Source organism: Salvelinus namaycush, chromosome 3, assembly GCF_016432855.1.
Source record: "Salvelinus namaycush isolate Seneca chromosome 3, SaNama_1.0, whole genome shotgun sequence".
Lineage (NCBI taxonomy): Eukaryota > Metazoa > Chordata > Actinopteri > Salmoniformes > Salmonidae > Salvelinus > Salvelinus namaycush.
The window spans coordinates 71,062,512-71,082,160 of NC_052309.1; the positions used below are offsets into that span (position 1 = coordinate 71,062,512).

The following is a 19,649-nucleotide window of genomic DNA, read 5'->3' on the forward strand; positions in this document are numbered from 1 at the left end:
CATTTAAGCCAGGTGAGGTCACCGCATGTGTGGGGGGTGGAACAAAAGGGCTAGCTAAGGCATATTGAGCAGGGCTGGAGGCTCTACAGTAAAATAAGACAGTAATCACTAACCAAAACAGCAATAGACAAGGAATATTGACATTAGGGAGAGGCATGTGTAGCCGAGTGATCATAGGGTCCAGTGAGTAGCTCGGCGAGCTGGAGACACGGGCTAGTAGATGGGCCTTCGGGGACGTCACAACGGAAGAGCCTGTTGAAACCCCCTCGGACGGTTATGTCGGCAGATCATTCGTGATGGATCGGCAAGGCTCCGTATCGGCAGTAAAAGGGTCCAGGCCAATTGGCAAAATTAGGTATTGTAGCTCAAGAATTGGCTGATGGACCTTTACAGCTAGCCGGGAGATGGGCCTAGCTCCAGGCTAGCTCCAGGCTAACTGGTGCTTGCTTCGGGACAGAGACGTTAGCCAGGAGTAGCCACTCGGATAACAGCTAGCTAGCTGCGATGATCCGGTGTAAAGGTTCAGAGCTTGCGGTAGGAATCCGGAGATGAGGTAGAGAAAAAGCAGTCCGATATGCTCTGGTTTGATATCACGCTGTGCAGACTGTTTCTCAAAGTAGACACTCTAATGCACTTGTCCTCTTGCTCAGTTGTGCACCGGGGTCTCCCACTCCTCTTTCTATTCTGGTTAGAGTCAGTTTGCGCTGTTCTGTGAAGGGAGTAGTACACAGCATTGTACGATATCTTCAGTTTCTTGGCAATTTCTCGCATGGAATAGCCTTCATTTGTTCAGAACAAGAATAGACTGACGATTTTCAGAAGAAAGTTCTTTGTTTCTGGCCTTTTTGAGCCTGTAATCGATCCCACAAATGCTGATGCTCCAGATACTCAACTAGTCTAAAGAAGGCCAGTTTTATTGCTTCTATAATCAGCACAACAGTTTTCAGCTGTGCTAACATAATTGCAGAAGGGTTTTCTAATGATCAATTAGCCTTTTAAAATGATAAATTGGATTAGCTAACACAACGTGCCATTGGAACACAGGAGTGATGGTTGCTGATAATGGGCCTCTGTACGCCTATGTAGATATTCCATTTAAAAAATCTGCCGTTTCCAGCAACAATAGTAATTTACAACATTAACAATGTCTACACTGTATTTCTGATCATTTGATGTTATTTTAATGGACAAAAAAATTGCTTTTCTTTCAAAAACAAGGACATTTCTAAGTGACTCCAAACTTTTGAACGGTAGTGTATATGCAGGGGGGAATCAACAAAGTGAGATAGGCCAGGTGAGTCCAATGAGCGCAGCTGCGCGTAAGGATGGTAACAGTTGCGTATGATGATGGGTAGCCTGACGCCCTCGAGCACCAGGGAGGGGGAGCGGGGGCAGGCGTGACACTGTCTGTACGACTGTCAGTTATACAGGTCTATCAGTCCAACTTTCCCACTGTGTCTCTGATCCGTTGAATTTATGATTCATGCCTTTTAATTGCCTGTAGTTGCCCAGTTCAGCTCAACTTTTATTCTGGCATAATCCAACCCCCACTAGAGAATACTATTGTATTGTATGTTATAATAAGTATATAACATTACAAAACAGCTCAGGGACCAACCAGTGGAGGGATCAGCTGAAGCCCTCCCAGATCCTGGAGAACCTGGCCAGACTGAGAGGGAACCCTTCACCCCGCACATCTGCTGACGGCAGCACTCTCTCCTTCGGGGGGAGAGACTACAGTCTGCTGGACTTTGGTACAGAAAACCACTAAGTAGCAAACCACACGTTGTTAGCTAGGCAAGAGTTGTGTTAATAACTTGAGGGATGTGTGAATCACTTTAGACCTCCATGTAAACCATCCATTTCAATGGGAGATTTGCCCAAGATGTTAGTATTCAACCATCTGAGGTACATACAGTTCTATTAGAGGAGTTCCACAGATAAAGCAGAAAGATTTTTTTTAATTTTTTTTTATACATGTGGCATTTGGCATTTTACTTCAACCACAACATAGTGAATGTGTTAGTCATCAGAACGTCAATCCAAACTTCTGTCTCCTGACTGAGTTGTGTGTCCTGTCGCTAGAGGCCAACAGAGTCATCCACCAGCACCTGGGTCCAGCCAGGGAGAGGATGGCCCTGCATGTCCTCAGTAAACAGGGTCTGGTACCAGAGCATGTGGAAACCAGGACTCTCTACAGTACTTACCAACCTACACTGTCCCAGGTTAGTACCTTATTCCCGTTTTCCTGATAACACTTTCTAATAGCCTTCATTGTAAGCCATTGCAAATGTTTATAAGTGCTTCATAAAGTTTATAAGCATGTAAAAAAAATGCATTTAGAAATAATGAAATGCTTATAGTTTATAATAGTCATTATAAATTGTTTCCTTATTGCCCTCATGAAACGTCCAAACATTGTACTGCATTATCAGGCCACATTATCCAAGAAAAAAGAAGAAATGTCTACATGAGCTGTTTGTTTGTTGTGTGACAACATGACATTGTCTAGAGCAGTGCTTCTCAAACCTCACCTCGGGGACCCCCAGACGTTTCACCATTTTGTTGTAGCTCTGAACTAGCACACCTGATTCAAGTAGTAAGGGCTTGATGTTGAGTTGACAAGTTGAATCAGCTTTGCTAACTCTGGGGGGTCCCCAAGGAGAGATTTGAGGAAGGCTGGTCTAGGGAATCCTTACCAATTGTATTGGCTCTCACTCTCCCCATCGTTAGGGAAAGATTCAGATGTGGGTGGACATCTTCCCCAAGAGCCTGGGTTTACTGGGACCTCCCTGCCACATTACTCCACGCCAAGCCAAAAAGTGAGGGCCTTTATTACATTCATTGAAAATATAGAACCTGCACAGTCAAAATCATATTTTTCATCATATTTGATGATAATTGGATGAAACCAGATCAAAGTAGGATGATCAAAGTATGAGAAATGACTGGTGGTGGTACATTGATGAAGTTTGATCATACACTTACTGGCTTCCTCCTCTGTTAAAAACTTGAACTCAGGAGGCAGGGTTAATTGAGGCTTTATGTGACATCACATACATTTTTATTCACCTCATTTTAATACACCAATGGTAACGTCTTATTCTCTTACCTAATTTAAATAAGTACCACCTTGTAACCAGGGGAGTGGTTTACATAGCTAGCTAGTCAATTGGTGCAGAAATTTGACTGCAGGATGTCAGCAAATATAATTACTGTTTTCCCCTATTCATCTATAGCAAAGTTACTTATAGGTTTCCTCTTTCATTTGTGTTAGCTAGTTAATGGCTAGCTAGGTCATCAGCCAGCATGGGAAAAAAAGGGGGAAGGGTCGTTCAAAACTTCAACTCAGTTGTCATGTCAACACATCTGTCAGTACTGCCACGAACTGCAACAGAAGAGACATGCCAAATAGGAGATAACAGAGGTTAGACCAAGTCATTGTTTTACAAGTCACGAGTAAGTCTCAAGTATTAGCACTCAAGTCCCAAGTCAAGTCCCAAGTCAAGACAGGCAATTCCGAGTCAAGTCTCAAGTCAAGACCGACAAGTCTCAAGTCTTAAACTTTGTGTTTCGAGTCCTAAACAAGTCATAATGTGATCTTCACCAAATGTAATACCAGTTCATATTTTTAACAAGAGTAATAGTTAGTATATTACATTTAAGCAAATCATGAATGCTTTTAAAAATATATACAGTTGAAGTCGGAAGTTTACAAACACTTAGGTTGAAGTCATTAAAACAAATTTTTCAAACACTCCACAAATTTGTTGTTAACAAACTATAGTTTTGGCAAGTCGGTTAGGATATCTACTTTGTGCATGACACAAGTAATTTTTCTAATAATTGTTTACAGACAGATTATTTCACTTATAATTCACTGTATCACAATTCCAGTGGGTCAGAAGTTTACATACACTAAGTTGACTGTGCCTTTAAACAGCTTGGAAAATTCCAGAAAATTATGTCATGCCTTTAGAAGCTTCTGATAGGCTAATTGATCTAATTTGAGTCAATTGGAGGTATACCTGTGGATGTATTTCAAGGCCTACCTTCAAACTCAGTGCCTCTTTGCTTGACATCATGGGAAAATCAAAAGAAATCTGCCAAGACCTCAGAAAAAACATTGTAGACCTCCACAAGTCTGGTTCATCCTTGGGAGCAATTTACAAATGCTTGAAGGTACCACATTCATCTGTAAAAACAATAGTACGCAAGTACAAACACTATGGGACCACAAAGCAGTCATACCGCTCAGGAAGGAGACGCGTTCTGTCTCCTAGAGATGAACGTACTGAAAAGTGCAAATCAATCCCAGAACAACAGCAAAGGACCTTGTGAAGATGCTGGAGGAAACAGGTACAAAAGTATCTATATCCACAGTAAAACGAGTCTTATATCGACATAACCTGAAAGGCCGCTCAGCAAGGAAGAAGCCACTGCTCCAAAACCGCCATAAAAAAGCCAGACTACGGTTTGCAACTGCACTTGGGGACAAAGATTGTACTTTTTGGAGAAATGTCCTCTGATCTGATGAAACAAAAATAGAACTGTTTGGCCATAATGACCATCGTTATGTTTGGAGGAAAAAGGGAGAGGCTTGCAAGCCGAAGAACACCATCCCAACCGTGAAGCACGGGGGTGGCAGCATCATGTTGTGGGGGTGCTTTGCTGCAGGAGGGACTGGTGCACTTCACAAAATAGATGGCATCATGAGGCAGGAAAATTATGTGGATATATTGAAGCAACATCTCCAGACATCATTCAGGAAGTTAAAGCTTGGTCGCAAATGGGTCTTCCAAATAGACAATGACCCCAAGCATACTTCCAAAGTTGTGGCAAAATGGCTTAAGGACAACAAAGTCAAGGTATTGGAGTGGCCATCACAAAGTCCTGACCTCAATCCCATAGAAAATGTGTGGGCAGAACTGAAAAAGCATGTGCGAGCAAGGAGGCCTACAAACCTGACTCAGTTACACCAGCTCTGTCAGGAGGAATGGGCCAAAATTGACCCAACTATTTGTGGGAAGCTTGTGGAAGGCTACCCAAAACATTTGACCCAAGTTAAACAATTTAAAGGCAATGCTACCAAATACTAATTGAGTGTATGTAAACTTCTGACCCACTGGGAATGTGATCAAAGAAATAAAGCTGAAATAAATCATTCTCTCTGCTATTATTCTGACATTTCACATTCTTAAAATAAAGTGGTATCGTAACTGACCTAAGACAGGAATTTTTTACTAGGATTAAATGTCAAGAATTGTGAAAAACTGAGTTTAAATGTATTTCGCTCAGGTGTATGTAAACTTCTGACTTCAACTGTGTATTTTGGTCACTCATAAGGCTTTTTTAAATGGGAATCAGGATGACTGTGCGTGAATTGTGTCAATCTCATAGACTGTCAGTTCTTGCATTCTCGGTTCTGCTTATGAATTTGGTGGTTACATTCCCACCTCATACCTTTACATTTACCAAACAAAGTGGCAGTGTTAGGCTGTTTATTGAAATGGTAGATTGAGCCTTTAAGTGTATGATATTTTTCAACAGGTACTTCATGCGGGCTATCGTCTGGAACACGACTGATGTCATACTAGATGAGACCAGCATCACCGGAGAGAATATGAGTGACATTTACGTCAAAGGGTACGGCAGAGCATGATTGGCTACTCAGTGGTACAGTATTGAGTGATTGGCTACTCATACGGATCATACTGTATTGCTGAGCAAGCAAGGGTAGTGAACCCTACATTTTAAGTGTGCAAAAAATAAGTGAAAACCATGTGCACAGCTGTCCATATACTTTAGATCTAGGTGCTGGTTCTAGCAGGAAAACATAGGTGTCCAAAACAAAGGTAAAAGAATACACACAAGTAAAGACACAACCAACTTTGACTTCATAATTATGTTGAAATGTTTTCATTGCAGAGTGCATGAGAGTGTACCCCACTGCCGACTCGATTGGTGGCATACAGTAAACAGGGAATTGATAGAGAAATAATGATGTATGGTCGATCGAGTAAATAGGCGCAAGAGCAGTGGTGTCAAACTCATTTTGCCTTGGAGGCCGCATTCGGTGTTCAACGAGGTCTAAAGGGACGCACTGAATATTTGTTATAATTCCTCGCCGTCAAAATTTGCAAAAAATGGTGCTCTATCCATTGTTTTGGGAATTTCCGATGCTCCCTGACTGTCTAGCTTTCATTTTGGTGATTATAGCGAGCTGGAAACAGTCAAGAAACTGTATGAATGCAGGTCCAATATCATTACTACACTGTTTCCATTTGGTTTTAGTCATTTTAAAGTATATTTATTTACAGATGGATGCCAGGTATGGAGGAGGACAAGCAGAAGACAGACGTCCATTACAGATCCCTGGATGGTGATGGCAACTTCAACTGGCGGTTCGTCTTTGGCTTTGACTACCTGCCCGCAGAGCAACTGTGCCTCGTTTCCAGGAAAGTGCGTTTGAAGAGATTTATTGTATTATTTATTGCCTTTATTTAGCAGACACTTTTATCCAAAGTGACTTAGTCATGTGTGTTGTGCATACATTTTATGTATGCGTGGTACCAGGAATCAAACCCACTATTCTGGTGTTGCAAGCGCCATGCCCTACCAACTGAGCTAACACATTCTCTTTTACAGTTATGAACTAAAGTGAAACATTTTGACAAATTAAGTAAAAGTTTGATCGTAAATATTAGTTTCAGAAACGTATATGTTAGTTTCAGAAACGTATATGTTGGGCAGATGTTGAGCTCCAGACTTACATCCAAATGTGTTTGTTTGGTTTGTTGTCAGGAGCATTTTTGGAATCTGGACCAAACCGAGTTTCGGACCCCCCCAAAGTTGATCGTCCAGATTTGGGACAATGACAAATTCTCACTGGATGACTATCTGGGTAAGATACATTTATTTCCTCTGATCTAAACTAACTGATACAAAGTGTTTATCTTTTTCTCATCACTGGATGTCTCCAAAAATCTGACTGACTGACTGGTTAACTCATTGAATTAATTTATGTTTATTGTCCATGAAGACAATAACAAGAAACATCCATCAGCATTTGAAAACCAATCTTATTTCAACCCAGGTCTACAGTACATAACATATAACGGTGAATAGGAAATGTGGGAAGGAAACAGTGATATAAAGGGATTGCTAATGTAGTTTTTGTTGTATTTGGGACACAGGCACAGTCGAGCTGGACCTGCTTCATCTGATCCCCCCTGCCAAGACCCCTGAGAAATGCAGTCTGAAAATGTTACCAGGGGTTACAGGCTCCACACCTTCCAAACAACCACCGCCCAACTCTCTGTTCTCCCAGAAGTCTGTGCGGGGCTGGTGGCCCTGTATGATCGAGCAGGATGGGAAGCACATCCTGGGTGTAAGTCCTGTTGTAGTGAAACTGAGAGAAAAAATGGCAAATTCTAAGTTAATTTTCCCATTTTGCCATGAATACAGAAAATATTGCAATTCTGCCATGGGGCGGAGAGTATATTTTGTCGTTTTAAAGCTAATTTACTGCAGTTCTACAAATTGTTCCATTACTTATGCTATGTTCATACGATACCTGGATTAGAGCGACTAACAAAATTGTCATTTAGCAAACGTTTTTAACCAGAGCGACTTACAGGAGCTCAGCTCAAGGGCACGTCAGATTTTTCGCCTAGTCAGCTCTGGTATTTGAAACAGCGACCTTTCGGATACTGGCCCCTCTCTTAACCGCTAGACTACCTTTGTGCCCCCAAAATCAATGGAGGAACACTACCAAATAAAAAAATTGCACCTTGTGTTTTCTACTATTTTAATTCTCAACAGTAAGTTGAGACCCTGACACCGACCTAGTGTCCGCTTATCTTTATTATCGGTAGGCCCGGCCCTGCGGGCAACACACACACATGGACAGGACGCACCACACACACCAACCTTTCCCTTTGGGAAAGTAACTGTGGTATGTGGTTGTCGTACCTAGCTACCTTAAGATGAATGAAAGCCTCTCTGGATAAGACTAAGATGTAAATGTAAAATAAGTTAATACAGATTTCCTCAAAATACATTCTTATAGTGGATCAGGTGTCATTGTGGATGAATTTATAGCCAGAAATGCCTGCAAATAGGTGACAGTATTTAGTCACTTTGATCCTTTGCACAGTATTGATAAACATAATGACGAGAAATGGATGTCTGAAATCGCAAGCTTTAGGGCTAAATGTTTTTATAGATCACATAGAAGATGGATGAGAAAGTCTGTGGAGTGTTTATGACTGTCTCTGTATTCTCATAGGGGAAAGTGGAGATGACCCTGGAAATAGTGGAAGAGAGGGAGGTAGAAGAGAGGCCTGCTGGGAAGGGCCGGGACGAACCCAACATGAACCCCAAACTAGACTTTCCCAAGTAAGTCACCTTTCAACCATGTATGACAATAACATTGTAGCTTATACATTGTAAGTAGAATGTTTTAACATACAAACTACATAGCGCTATAACATTCAGTAACAACATGGCACCCAATAAGAGTCTACATTTCAAACTGGGCTTGCCTAGGCCTACCCCCTAAAAAAAATGTGTTTTGTTGTTTCTCTCTCCATACAGTCGCCCCGACACTTCCTTCTTCTGGTTCACCAGTCCATGCAAGTCCATGAAGTTCATCATATGGCGCAGATTCAAATGGACCTTCATTGGTTTGATAGTCCTCCTGCTTGTGCTCTTGTTCCTTGGGATCCTGCTGTACTCCCTACCAGTAAGATATATGTCCTTGTAATCTATAATACGAATATATCTATGCCACTTAGAAGACACTTTCATCCATAGCAACTATAGTGAGTACATTGTGCATACATTTGTTGTGTTTGTATGTGATTCACTCATATAGTGTAAACAGGCAACGTGCATCATTCCTTTGATATGCTGAATTGCAACATAATATGGTAAAATTAAGCATAACTGCATTTATTTGATCTGATAAGAGTGCAATATTGCAATAATTCCACTCCGCTAATGCATCCTGCATATGAATATAACAGAGGATTTAACCTTACTTTTAATAAAAGTCAAAGATGTGTTTTATTAATTAAATATTTTCTCTTTCCTCTCCAGAACTACATCTCAATGAAAATTGTGAAGCCTTTCTCTTAGGAGTTACTCTACGGGGCAGCTGAGTACTATGCCTGTCTTCATCCAAGGGATAAGGCGACAGAAGTCTTGACACTCAGGCCCTCAAACTCTATGCAATGTATTCCTATCAGCGTTGTCTTCAGAGTCGCATGCATTATTTACATCTTTACACTTTATCAATCAAGGGTACACTTCACTTGCATTAAATACTGTAGCTACACAGCCCTTTTAATTGTACTGTACTTGTACTGTTCTTACCTGTCTGTCTTTCCTTGAAATACCAAAAGTGAAAGGAAAGGGGATACCTAGTTAGTCGCACAACTGAATGCATTCAACCGATAATGTGTCTTCTGCATTTAATCAAATGCTATTTTGTATGCATGCTTTACTAAACCTAATATAGAGACTATATTACTAACTACTAACAACAAACACTGTTGTTGTGACTTCAAACAATGTCCCAACATTCTAATAAGCCACTTCCTTAGACACCATACAGAGAAGGCCCCAGCGCATTTCCAAGAAAGGGCATGAGATAATTTCTTGGTTGCAACAAAAATCCCATTTAATTTACTCACAGAATGTCTAGGTATGTCATACAGTCCGGGTAAATCCAGGTATGTCACACAATAAATGTACATGGTTTCCATGTAAGCATAGACAGTTTTAGTATAAATATGAATTGGGATCTAACTCAAAAAGGTACACAAAATGATTAAGGTAAAATAGATGATTGTCTTGAAATCAAAAGTTTAAATCCAAAGGTATTAATCCACAAATGAAACAGTATTAATCACTCTAGTTTTTGGAAGGCATTTTTCTAGCAGGCTTCTATCCCCTGTTCTAATTCGGTTCCACCATAGAGGTAAAAAGAAGGCTCATCATTGTATCTGTTCTATAATGGCTTCTAAGACGGGATGGGCAGTGCAATTGAGGGCTATCTCCATTTTAAAGTAACTGTCCAGTGATAATCTCACTTTTAAAATGTCATGTTCTGATAACGCATACCCAAATAATGGTGTTGGCTCATCCTATACTAATTTGTAGCCAAGCAGAAATTGGAGAAAAAACACTTTAAAATCCCAACCTCAAACGTGTATCTCAGATCCCAGAAAAACATGCTTGCTATTTCATCATAGAGGATGATGACATCCTCCTGAGGAGGATGAGCTGGCCAATCAGCGGTCTACTCGCATTAATATTGGACAGTTACTTTATAGTAGTCCATTTCTTCTTATTCAACTTTTAAGAGTCAGTAAACAAACTAAAAGGGTGCATACTGCCACCTGGAGTGTGTTATCTGAACAGGTTTTAAGCCAAGGTTGGGGATTTACTACACCTGCAGTTCTGGAATGTTTCCTCAGGACTATAATTCATTGGCTGATCCCTCTTGATTACCTGGATGGAATTATGTGATCCTTCCTTAATTTAACCCATAGGAAGTCCCAAACAGTTGACTACTTTAAAATGGTGAAAGCCCTCAATGGCAATGTTCATGCTGAAACAGGTTCTATCCATTCAGAGTCCTCTTTCTACATGTATGGGTTCCACTGATGCATCTTAGCTTTAACCCATTATATTTCCATATAAACAGTTTCCATACTGTGAATAATAACTTTAACATATTGTCTTTTCACATACAAAATGGCTCTAACAACTGTTGTGTTAAAATTTCATTTATATCAATAGGCTTTTCTATGTTTTAATAAAGAACAATGATTATGTACAAACGTGGCGGTTGCGGATTTACTGTAAATGTTTCTCTCCACACTTATCCTGAAGGCAGCGTTTTAGATCACTTACTGACACCTGGCTGGTGTAGCGGTAGTTCCGCAGCCCTGCGGCACACATGGCTAAAAGTGTCCATTTCAGCAAACTCAAGTCAGGCAAAGCACATTAAGTTGTATAATTTGTATTGGGGATTCTACAGAAGTGGTTCAAATTGCTGTCCCCAATCAAAGTACTATTAAAAAAAACATAAGTCTTCAAACGTTGATTTATTTACTTTGAAATGTATTTATATCATAATATATTCTAATTAATTCCAAGTCAATTACAAACATTGTTAAATTAATATAGTACAAAGTCATTGTTTAAATACACATTCCTATTGAGAGGTGGCTGTTCCACACCCTGACTCCTAAAATTCATGTTTGAAAATAAAGCAATTAAAGATTTTTGTAACACTTTTATCAAATCTTGAGTTAGTTAGTATTATTACATTGAAAGATACTGATCTAATTAGTACACTCTTAGAAAAAAGGGTTCCAAAGAGGTTATTTGCGGAGGGACAGGGTTGCACCAAGAACCATTTACATCTGAAGAACCCTTTTTGGAAGACAAGGGTTCATTATAAGGCAAAAGGTTCTACCTAGAACCTTTTTAATCCTAAGAACCGCTTTTCGAATGAAAGTGTTCTTTAATGATTTTTTGGTAGGAAAGCATTCTTTGGAAGGCAAGAGCTTCTGAACTGAATAAGCTTTTAAATAGTGCCTAAGCATTAGTGTTTACCTCAGGGTTTAAACTTTAACATCAGGAGTTTGAGTTATCCGATAGGGGTGGGAATGTTTTAAACTGTACCTACAGTATACTCCCAGTCGGTATTAGATAGAATGTCGCGGCCCCACCCGCTTTGGGGGAAAATGACCCGTGGTTACCCCATTGTCTCACAACAAAAACACCACCTTTTTGCTACAGACCAGAACATTAAGCTAGCCAAGACCAACTAACCCAAACAAACTGACTATATGAAACGAGTTAAATGCTTTACCTGTGATTAAATGTGTTCCACACACATAGCTACGTGTAGACTACTTGGACACTGAGTTCTCACATTTTCCCACTCTCCCACACTGAATAGCCTGAAGCCACAGCGCTCTTCTCGCAGGATCTATTTCCCTACATGGGAGCATTGTGAACTGTAGGTCGTGATTTTTGACAAGTTACATGTACAACAACACAGCATCTTTTCGGCATGTTTTGTTATTTCTGTTGAACAGAAAATGACATTTTTTACATGGGGGTCAACGGGAAAGAATGTTTGTTTCCCCCAATTTGTGGGTGTGATCGAGGGGAATGACTTCTTATGGCGTGAATATCGACCATCGAGTATATGGGAATATTTGTAAATGTGTCTGGTATTCCTGATGTGTCTGGTATTCCTGTGTGTCAGGTAGTTTTTAAACCAATTACACACAGCCTGATCCAGGCCTATGACCAGGTCTAAAGCCAGATTGATGAATATTTACAATACATTTCTTAGATAAGAAAGTTCTTAGTTGAGAGTTAGGAGGGTGAGAGAGGGGGGTGTCCTTTAATAGTAGCCTCCAACAAAATCTAAGTAGAATCAGACATTCCCCAGGGCAGCTGTCTAGGCCCCTTAATCTTTACTAATGCCCTGCCACTGGCTGAGTAAAGCCTGTGTCTTCATATATGCGGATGACTCAACACTATACACGTCAGCAAGTGAAATCACTGCAATACTTAAAGAGCTGCAGTCAGTTTCAGAATGGGTGGCAAGTAATAAGCTAGTCCTAAACATTTCAAAAACTAAAAGCATTGTATTTGGGACGAATCATTCACTAAACCCTCAACCTCAACTAAATCTTGCAATGAATAATGTGGAAATTGAGCAAGTCGAGGAGACTAAACTGCTTGGAGTAACCCTGGATTGTAAACTTGTGGTCAAAACATATTGATGCAACAGTAGCTAAGATGGGGAGAGGTCTGTCAATAATAAAGCGCTGCTCACTACTTGTTTTTTTACTCAAGCAGTAAAATCAGATTAAAAAAACAATGAGGACTGAAGAATCACATACAGGTACAAACACACATACGAACACATAACATACACACTATACACACATGTACACTTGGATTGTTTGTTGTAGTAGAGTAGGGGCCAGAAGGCACACAATGTATTGTGAAATCTTTGGTAAAATGTATTTTAATGTTTAGAAATTGTATTATAATGTATATTACTGCCATAATAAATACAAATACAAATGATTCTAATACTTTTGCTAGGTAAGAAAGTTTAGAAATAGGGCAATCATTATTTAGGGCACAAGGGTCACCACCTTTGTGGAAAGGGAGCACATGGGCCGCCTTCTAAACCCTTGTGATAGCACCAGATATGATCGTCAAATAAAAAAATCTGGGTTAATGATTCCACAATCAAGGGGGCAGAGAGCTGCAGTAAAAACGGGTCAAGCATATCAACCCCGCATGGATGTTTTAACTTCAGTCTTAAGCAAGGCCTTCAGCACATCACAGGTACAGTAGTAACTTGTTGAAATTAAAACACAGATTCACTAGTAGTTGACAGGTTATCATTCAGGTCAGCTAGAGGATGGGAGCAGGAAGAGCAGAGAACTGACTGACAACGGTTATTTAGAACACCATTTCTCTCAAATAAAAATGTGCTAATGTAATGCTCATAATGTCCAGGAGGGGAATTCTGTTCACTGTGCAACCCAATATGCATTCCATACAGTGTATTGCATTTGGAGCTATGGGGCCAGAGTAAAAAGCCAGCAGCAACTCGTGCGACACAGTCCCCCTCAAAAAGTAAACATTTGGTTAGTAGAGACCCTACTGAGTATTTTCCACCCCAGTATTCCATATACAGTGTATTGCATTTGGGGCTATGGAGTGGTGGAGTGAAAGGCCAGCAGCAGGCCGTGCAACTCAGTCCCCCTCAAAAACTAAGGGAATGCAGGCGACAAGTTTAGATCTGCATATTATGCCCATTGAACCGCATTGGGCTTATTCAGGACAGATTTTGGCGACAGTGAGCCCTCTCACCTCGCCTCTTCCTCTCTGCTGAAACTAGTGAGCGAAACAGCGCTGCTCTGTCTTACTATATGTAGCCCATGTATCTGAAGCTGTCTGCCCAGAAACAGTATGACATGCCATACTCCTTCTGTCCAGACATCATCAGATACATGGTCTACACATACGGAGACAGAGGGGGGATGTTTCGCTCGCTCGGATGCCTTATCTGAGATCATAAATCCGGCCCTAGCTATTTGGTGGCACAAGTGGGGACACTTCAGGTTGAGGAGTAAGTTTCACACATCCCCATGTGCTACATTCATCCCTGAAATGTACCCAACAGCGACCCCAGTGCAATAGTAGAACGAAGTCACTAAGCACCACAGACAGATGCTGGCACTAAGACCGCACTCAGTCAGCTGTATAAGGAAATAAGCAAACAGGAAACCACTCACCCAGAGGCGGCGCTCCTAGTGGCCGGAGACTTTAATGCAGGGAAACTTAAATCAGTTCTACCAAATTTCTATCAACATGTTAAATGTGCAACCAGAGGAAAAACTAATCTAGATCACCTGTACTCCACACACAGACACGCGTACAAAGCTCTCCCTCACCCTCCATTTGGTAAATCCGAATCAATTCTATCCTCCGGATTCCTGCTTACAAGCAAAAATTAAAGCAGGAGCACCAGTGACTCGGTCTATAAAAAAGTGGTCAGATGAAGCAGATGCTAAACTACAGGACTGTTTTGCTATCACAGACTGGAACATGTTCCGGGATTCTTCCGATGGTATTGAGGAGTACCCCACATCAGTCACTGGCTTTATCAATAAGTGCATCGAGGACGTCGTCCCCACAGTGACTGTACGTACATACCCCAACCAGAAGCCATGGATTACAGGCAACATTCGCACTGAGCTAAAGGGTAGAGCTGCCGCTTTCAAGGTGCGGGACACTAACCCGGAAGCTTACAAGAAATCCTGCTATGCCCTGCGACGAACCATCAAACAAGCAAAGCGTCAATACAGGGCTAAGATTGAATCACACTACACCGGCTTCGACGCTCGTCTTATGTGGCAGGGCTTGCAAACTATTACAGACTATAATGGGAAGCACAGCCGCGAGCTGCCCAGTGACACAAGCCTACCAGACGAGCTAAATCACTTCTATGCTCGCTTCGAGGCAAGCAACACTGAGGCATGCATGAGAGCATCAGCTGTTACGGACGACTGTGTTATCATGCTCTCCGTAGCCGATGTGAGCAAGACCTTTAAACAGGTCAACATACACAAGGCTGCGGGGCCAGATGGATTACCAGGATGTGTACTCCGAGCATGCGCTGACCAACTGACAAGTGTCTTCACTGACATTTTCACCCTGTCCAGCAGACCACCATAGTCCCTGTGCCCAAGAACACCAAGGTAACCTGCCTAAATGACTACTGACCCGTAGCACTCACGTCTGTAGCCATGAAGTGCTTTGAAATTCACCCACTCCAATTTGCATACCTCCCCAACAGATTCACAGATGATGCAATCTCTATTGCACTCCACACTGCCCTTTCCCACCTGCGCAAAAGGAACACCTATGTGAGAATGCTATTCATTGACTACAGCTCAGCATTCAACACCATAGTGCCCTCAAAGCTCATCACTAAGCAAAGGACCCTTGGACTAAACACCTCCCTCTGCAACTGGATCCTGGATTTCCTGACGGGCCGCCTCCAGGTGGTAAGGGTAGGTAACAACACATCTGCCATGCTGATCCTCAACACGGGAGCTCATCAGGGGTGCATGCTCAGTCCTCTCCTGTACTCCCTGTTCACCCATGACTGCATGGCCAAGCAAGACTCCAACACCATCATTAAGTTTGCCGACGACACAACAGTGGTAGGCCTAATCACCGACAACGATGAGACAGCCTATAGGGAGGAGGTCAGAGACCTGGCAGTGTGGTGCCAGGATAACAACCTCTCCCTCAACGTGATCAAGACAAAGGAGATGAGTGTGGACTACAGGAAAAGGAGGACCGAGCACGTCCTCATTCTCATCAACGGGACTGTAGTGGAGCAGGTTGAGAGCTTCAAGTTCCTTGGTGTCCACATCACCAACAAACTATCATGGTCCAAACACACTAAGATAACGTCTATTCCCCCTCAGGAGACTGAAAAGAGCATCCTGACTGGCTGCATCACTGCCTGATATGGCAACTGCTCGGCCTCCGACCGCAAGGCACCACAGAGGGTAGTGCATATGGCCCAGTACATCACTGGGGCCAAGCTTCCTGCCATCCAGGACCTCTATACCAGGCGGTGTCAGTGGAAGGCCCTAAAAATTGGCAACGACTCCAGCCACCCTGGTCATAGACTGTTCTCTCTGCTACCGCACGGCAAGCAGTACCAGAGCGCCAAGCCTAGGTCCAAAATGCTTCTTAACACCTTCTACCCCCAAGCCATAAGACTCCTGAACAGCTAATCAAAGGGCTACCCAGACTATTTGCATTGCCCCCCCCTCTTTTACACTGCTGCTACTCTCTGTTTATTATCTATGCATAGTCACTTTAACTCTACGTACATGTACACATTACCTCAATTACCTCGACTAACCGGTGCCCCCGCACATTGACTCTGTACCGGTACCAACTGTATATAGCCTTGCTATTGTTATTTTACTGCTGCTGTTGAATTATTTGTTACTTTTATTTTAAATGTTTTACTTATCTATTTTTTACTTAACACTTATTTTTCTTAAAACTGCATTTTTGGTTAAGGGATTGGAAGTAAGCATTTCACTGTAAGGTCTACACCCGCATTTGACAAATACAATTTGATTTGATCACTCGGCTCTCAGCTGCTCAACATGCAGTAAGTCATTGTTTTGCAGGCCAGGAGTGTCCGTATAGCCTCTCCCCGCTTGGTTTAATTTAAACAACATTGTTCCATAATGTTACAGTATTAGCTAAACCTGTTCAGTTTACTAGTAGTATGCAAATGTTTGGTGGCACCAAAAGAAAGGAAAATGTTGTGTGTCTGGTAAAATAATCTGTAGTATTGTGTAGGCTGTAGCAATATCTTATTCGTTAGCTATGATTTTAAGTAGGTTTATCTAGCTGTCTTATTTTGTATTTGTTCAATGCCTCAATTGATTTCAGAAGTTATATTGGATATACCGTATGTCTGTACAGATTCCTGGTTCGAATCAACCCAAGATGATGAACCCTAAAGATGGGACAAAGTGCATGACAAGGTGGCCCAGAGGAATTCAGCTGTTCTGAATGAAGACCTCTAGTGAGGTAAGTACACACACACACACACACACACACACACACACACACACACACACACACACACACACACACACACACACACACACACACACACACACACACACACACACACACACGCGATACCAGCTTGATATGTCCCTTGTCACCTGTGTTTTTACCCACAGAGTAACAGCTCTGGTGCTCTCTGTCTCATTCTATTGTTTCTTGCTCTATGCTTGACCTAGGGTTTGAGAAGAGCTGACAAATAGAACTGAGTAGGATTGCTAGGGAGCCCCATGAGGAGCACCTGATACTGCACTGACTTCTCTGTTCTGGATGCTCTCCTTCCCAAACTGTCCTATTGTGTTTCACCGCCTCTGAACCCCCTTAACCCAAATAGAGTTGCCCCTGATCCTAGATCTATGATCAATCCCAATTTTAACTCCCTCTCTTTGTCGCTCTCTCCCCATTAAATTAGTGTTGAAATTATGTTCTTATTTGGTTAACTGTTGTTACTTATATTGTCAATTCTGTTGTTTAATTCGTTTTTTATGTTTTTACCACTTTGAATACATTTATTTTATCTTCAAATGTATTGTTTTTCTTACATTTAGATTTCAGAGAGAATTTCAGTGTACATTTACAGCAGTATCATGGCACCAGAATTGCAAGCGTAATACGGTAATTATGCTTTGCAGCAGAGATTATGTAAAATATTTCACAGTAGTATTTTCCTTACTGTAAAACATTACAGCATTCCTCTAAATTTACAGCAGGGATGCTGTAATATGTTTTACAATAAGGAAAATAGTACTGTAAAATATATTACAGCATCTCTGCTGTAAACAAAATTACAGTATTAAGCTTGCAACTCTGGTGGTAGTATAATGCTGTAAATTTACAGGGAAAAGTTTTACGGTGTAACTCACAATTAAACCATGACCTGTAAATATGTAAAAATATTTCACAAATATTGACCATATGTCACTTAAGCAATAAGGCACGAGGGGTTGTGGTATATGGCCAATATGCCACGGCTAAGGGCTGTTCTTATGCACGACGCATCGCGGAGTGAGGTGCCTTATTGCTATTATAAACTGGTTATCAACGTAATTAGAGCAGTAAAAATAAATGTTTTGTCATACACGTGGTATACGGTCTGATATACCACGTCTGTCAGCCAATCAGCATTCAGGGCTGGAATCACCCAGTTTATAAAAATACATATATGATCTGTAAATATATTCAACATAGATCACACATAAAACTATAATTTGAACAAATGTAGAACGATTTGTGAGCAAATGTTCAGAAATCCCTAACATTTAAAACTGTGGAATGTGCATTTGCACATTCAAAAAGTGCTTGTGGATCTGTATTCTGTGTTTACAGAATTTTGAGATTTTTTCCCCCATTTTTCCCCCACCCGTCCATGTACTGCAATCCACAAATGTAGCTTCAGATGAGAGTCGGTTATCTCCATTCATTGGGATAATCTTTATGCCACGTGACGAAATTACATCACGACTGTGTACTTCTTGTCCTTAGCTAGAAGAAAGAACAGCTTCATGAAATGTGAGTATAACGTTTATTTATTCAACAAATTATGTTAAAATGTTTAACAAATGACTTTCGTACGAATATTACATTTGACCATTGGGTGCATGCAATGCCGAGTGTGTGTACCGATAGCTAGCAGGCGAACTCGTCACCTGTTCAGACAAACCACCTAAGTTAAACTTACTAACGTTAGCAGTGGTTGATAAAGTACCCAATTGTCATACTTGATTAAAAGTAAAGATACCTTAATAGAAAATGAGTCAAGTAAAAGTCATCCAGTACAATACTACTTGAGTAAAAGTCAAAAGTTTTTGGTTTTAAATATACTTAAGTATCAAAAGTAAATGTAATTGCAAAAATATACTTATGTATCAAAAGTAAAAAATCATTTCAAATTCCTTCTATTAATAAACGGCACCATTTTTTAAATTTTATTTACGGAAAGCCAGAGGTATACTCCAACACTCATACATAATTTACAAATGAAGCATTTGTGTTTAGTGAGTCCATCAGATCAGAGGCGGTAGAGATGACCAGGGATGTTCTCTTGATAAGTGTGTGAATTGGACCATTTTTCTGTGTTGCTAAGCATTCAAAATGTAACGAGTACTTTTGGGTGTCAGGGAAAATGTATGGAGTAAAAAGTACATTATTTTCTTTAGGAATGTAGTGAAGTAAAACTTGTCAAGTACAGATACCCCAAAACACTACTTAAATAGTACTTTACAACACTGCTTAATAGTTAATTGTTAATTCAGGAATGTGTCAATTATGAAGAACTACTCAGATTTGAGTTGGACTGAGTTGGTGATCTGACTAGCAAGCTAAATTGAAATGTTGCAAATCATCTTTTTCAATCTGTCTTTCAGGGACTTAACAGGGCAATTGATGCTTTGGCAGGACAAATCACTCGTTCCCGACTGGTGTGG

General features: G+C 41.0%; 1 protein-coding gene across 1 annotated transcript in view; it reads left to right on the top strand.

The window, feature by feature from the left end:
* LOC120044015 (myoferlin-like) overlaps positions 1–10,842 on the top strand; it is a 59,962-nt gene extending 49,120 nt beyond the window's left edge. Inside the window, exons 44-53 of the mRNA XM_038988609.1 lie at positions 1,606–1,754; positions 2,086–2,225; positions 2,734–2,822; positions 5,551–5,646; positions 6,321–6,462; positions 6,805–6,904; positions 7,197–7,390; positions 8,291–8,400; positions 8,599–8,746; positions 9,103–10,842. Of these exons, the coding sequence (XP_038844537.1) occupies positions 1,606–1,754; positions 2,086–2,225; positions 2,734–2,822; positions 5,551–5,646; positions 6,321–6,462; positions 6,805–6,904; positions 7,197–7,390; positions 8,291–8,400; positions 8,599–8,746; positions 9,103–9,141 (1,207 nt within the window). The 3' untranslated portion in view covers positions 9,142–10,842. The remainder of the gene's footprint in view (positions 1–1,605; positions 1,755–2,085; positions 2,226–2,733; positions 2,823–5,550; positions 5,647–6,320; positions 6,463–6,804; positions 6,905–7,196; positions 7,391–8,290; positions 8,401–8,598; positions 8,747–9,102) is intronic.
* The last annotated feature ends 8,807 nt before the right edge of the window (positions 10,843–19,649 follow it).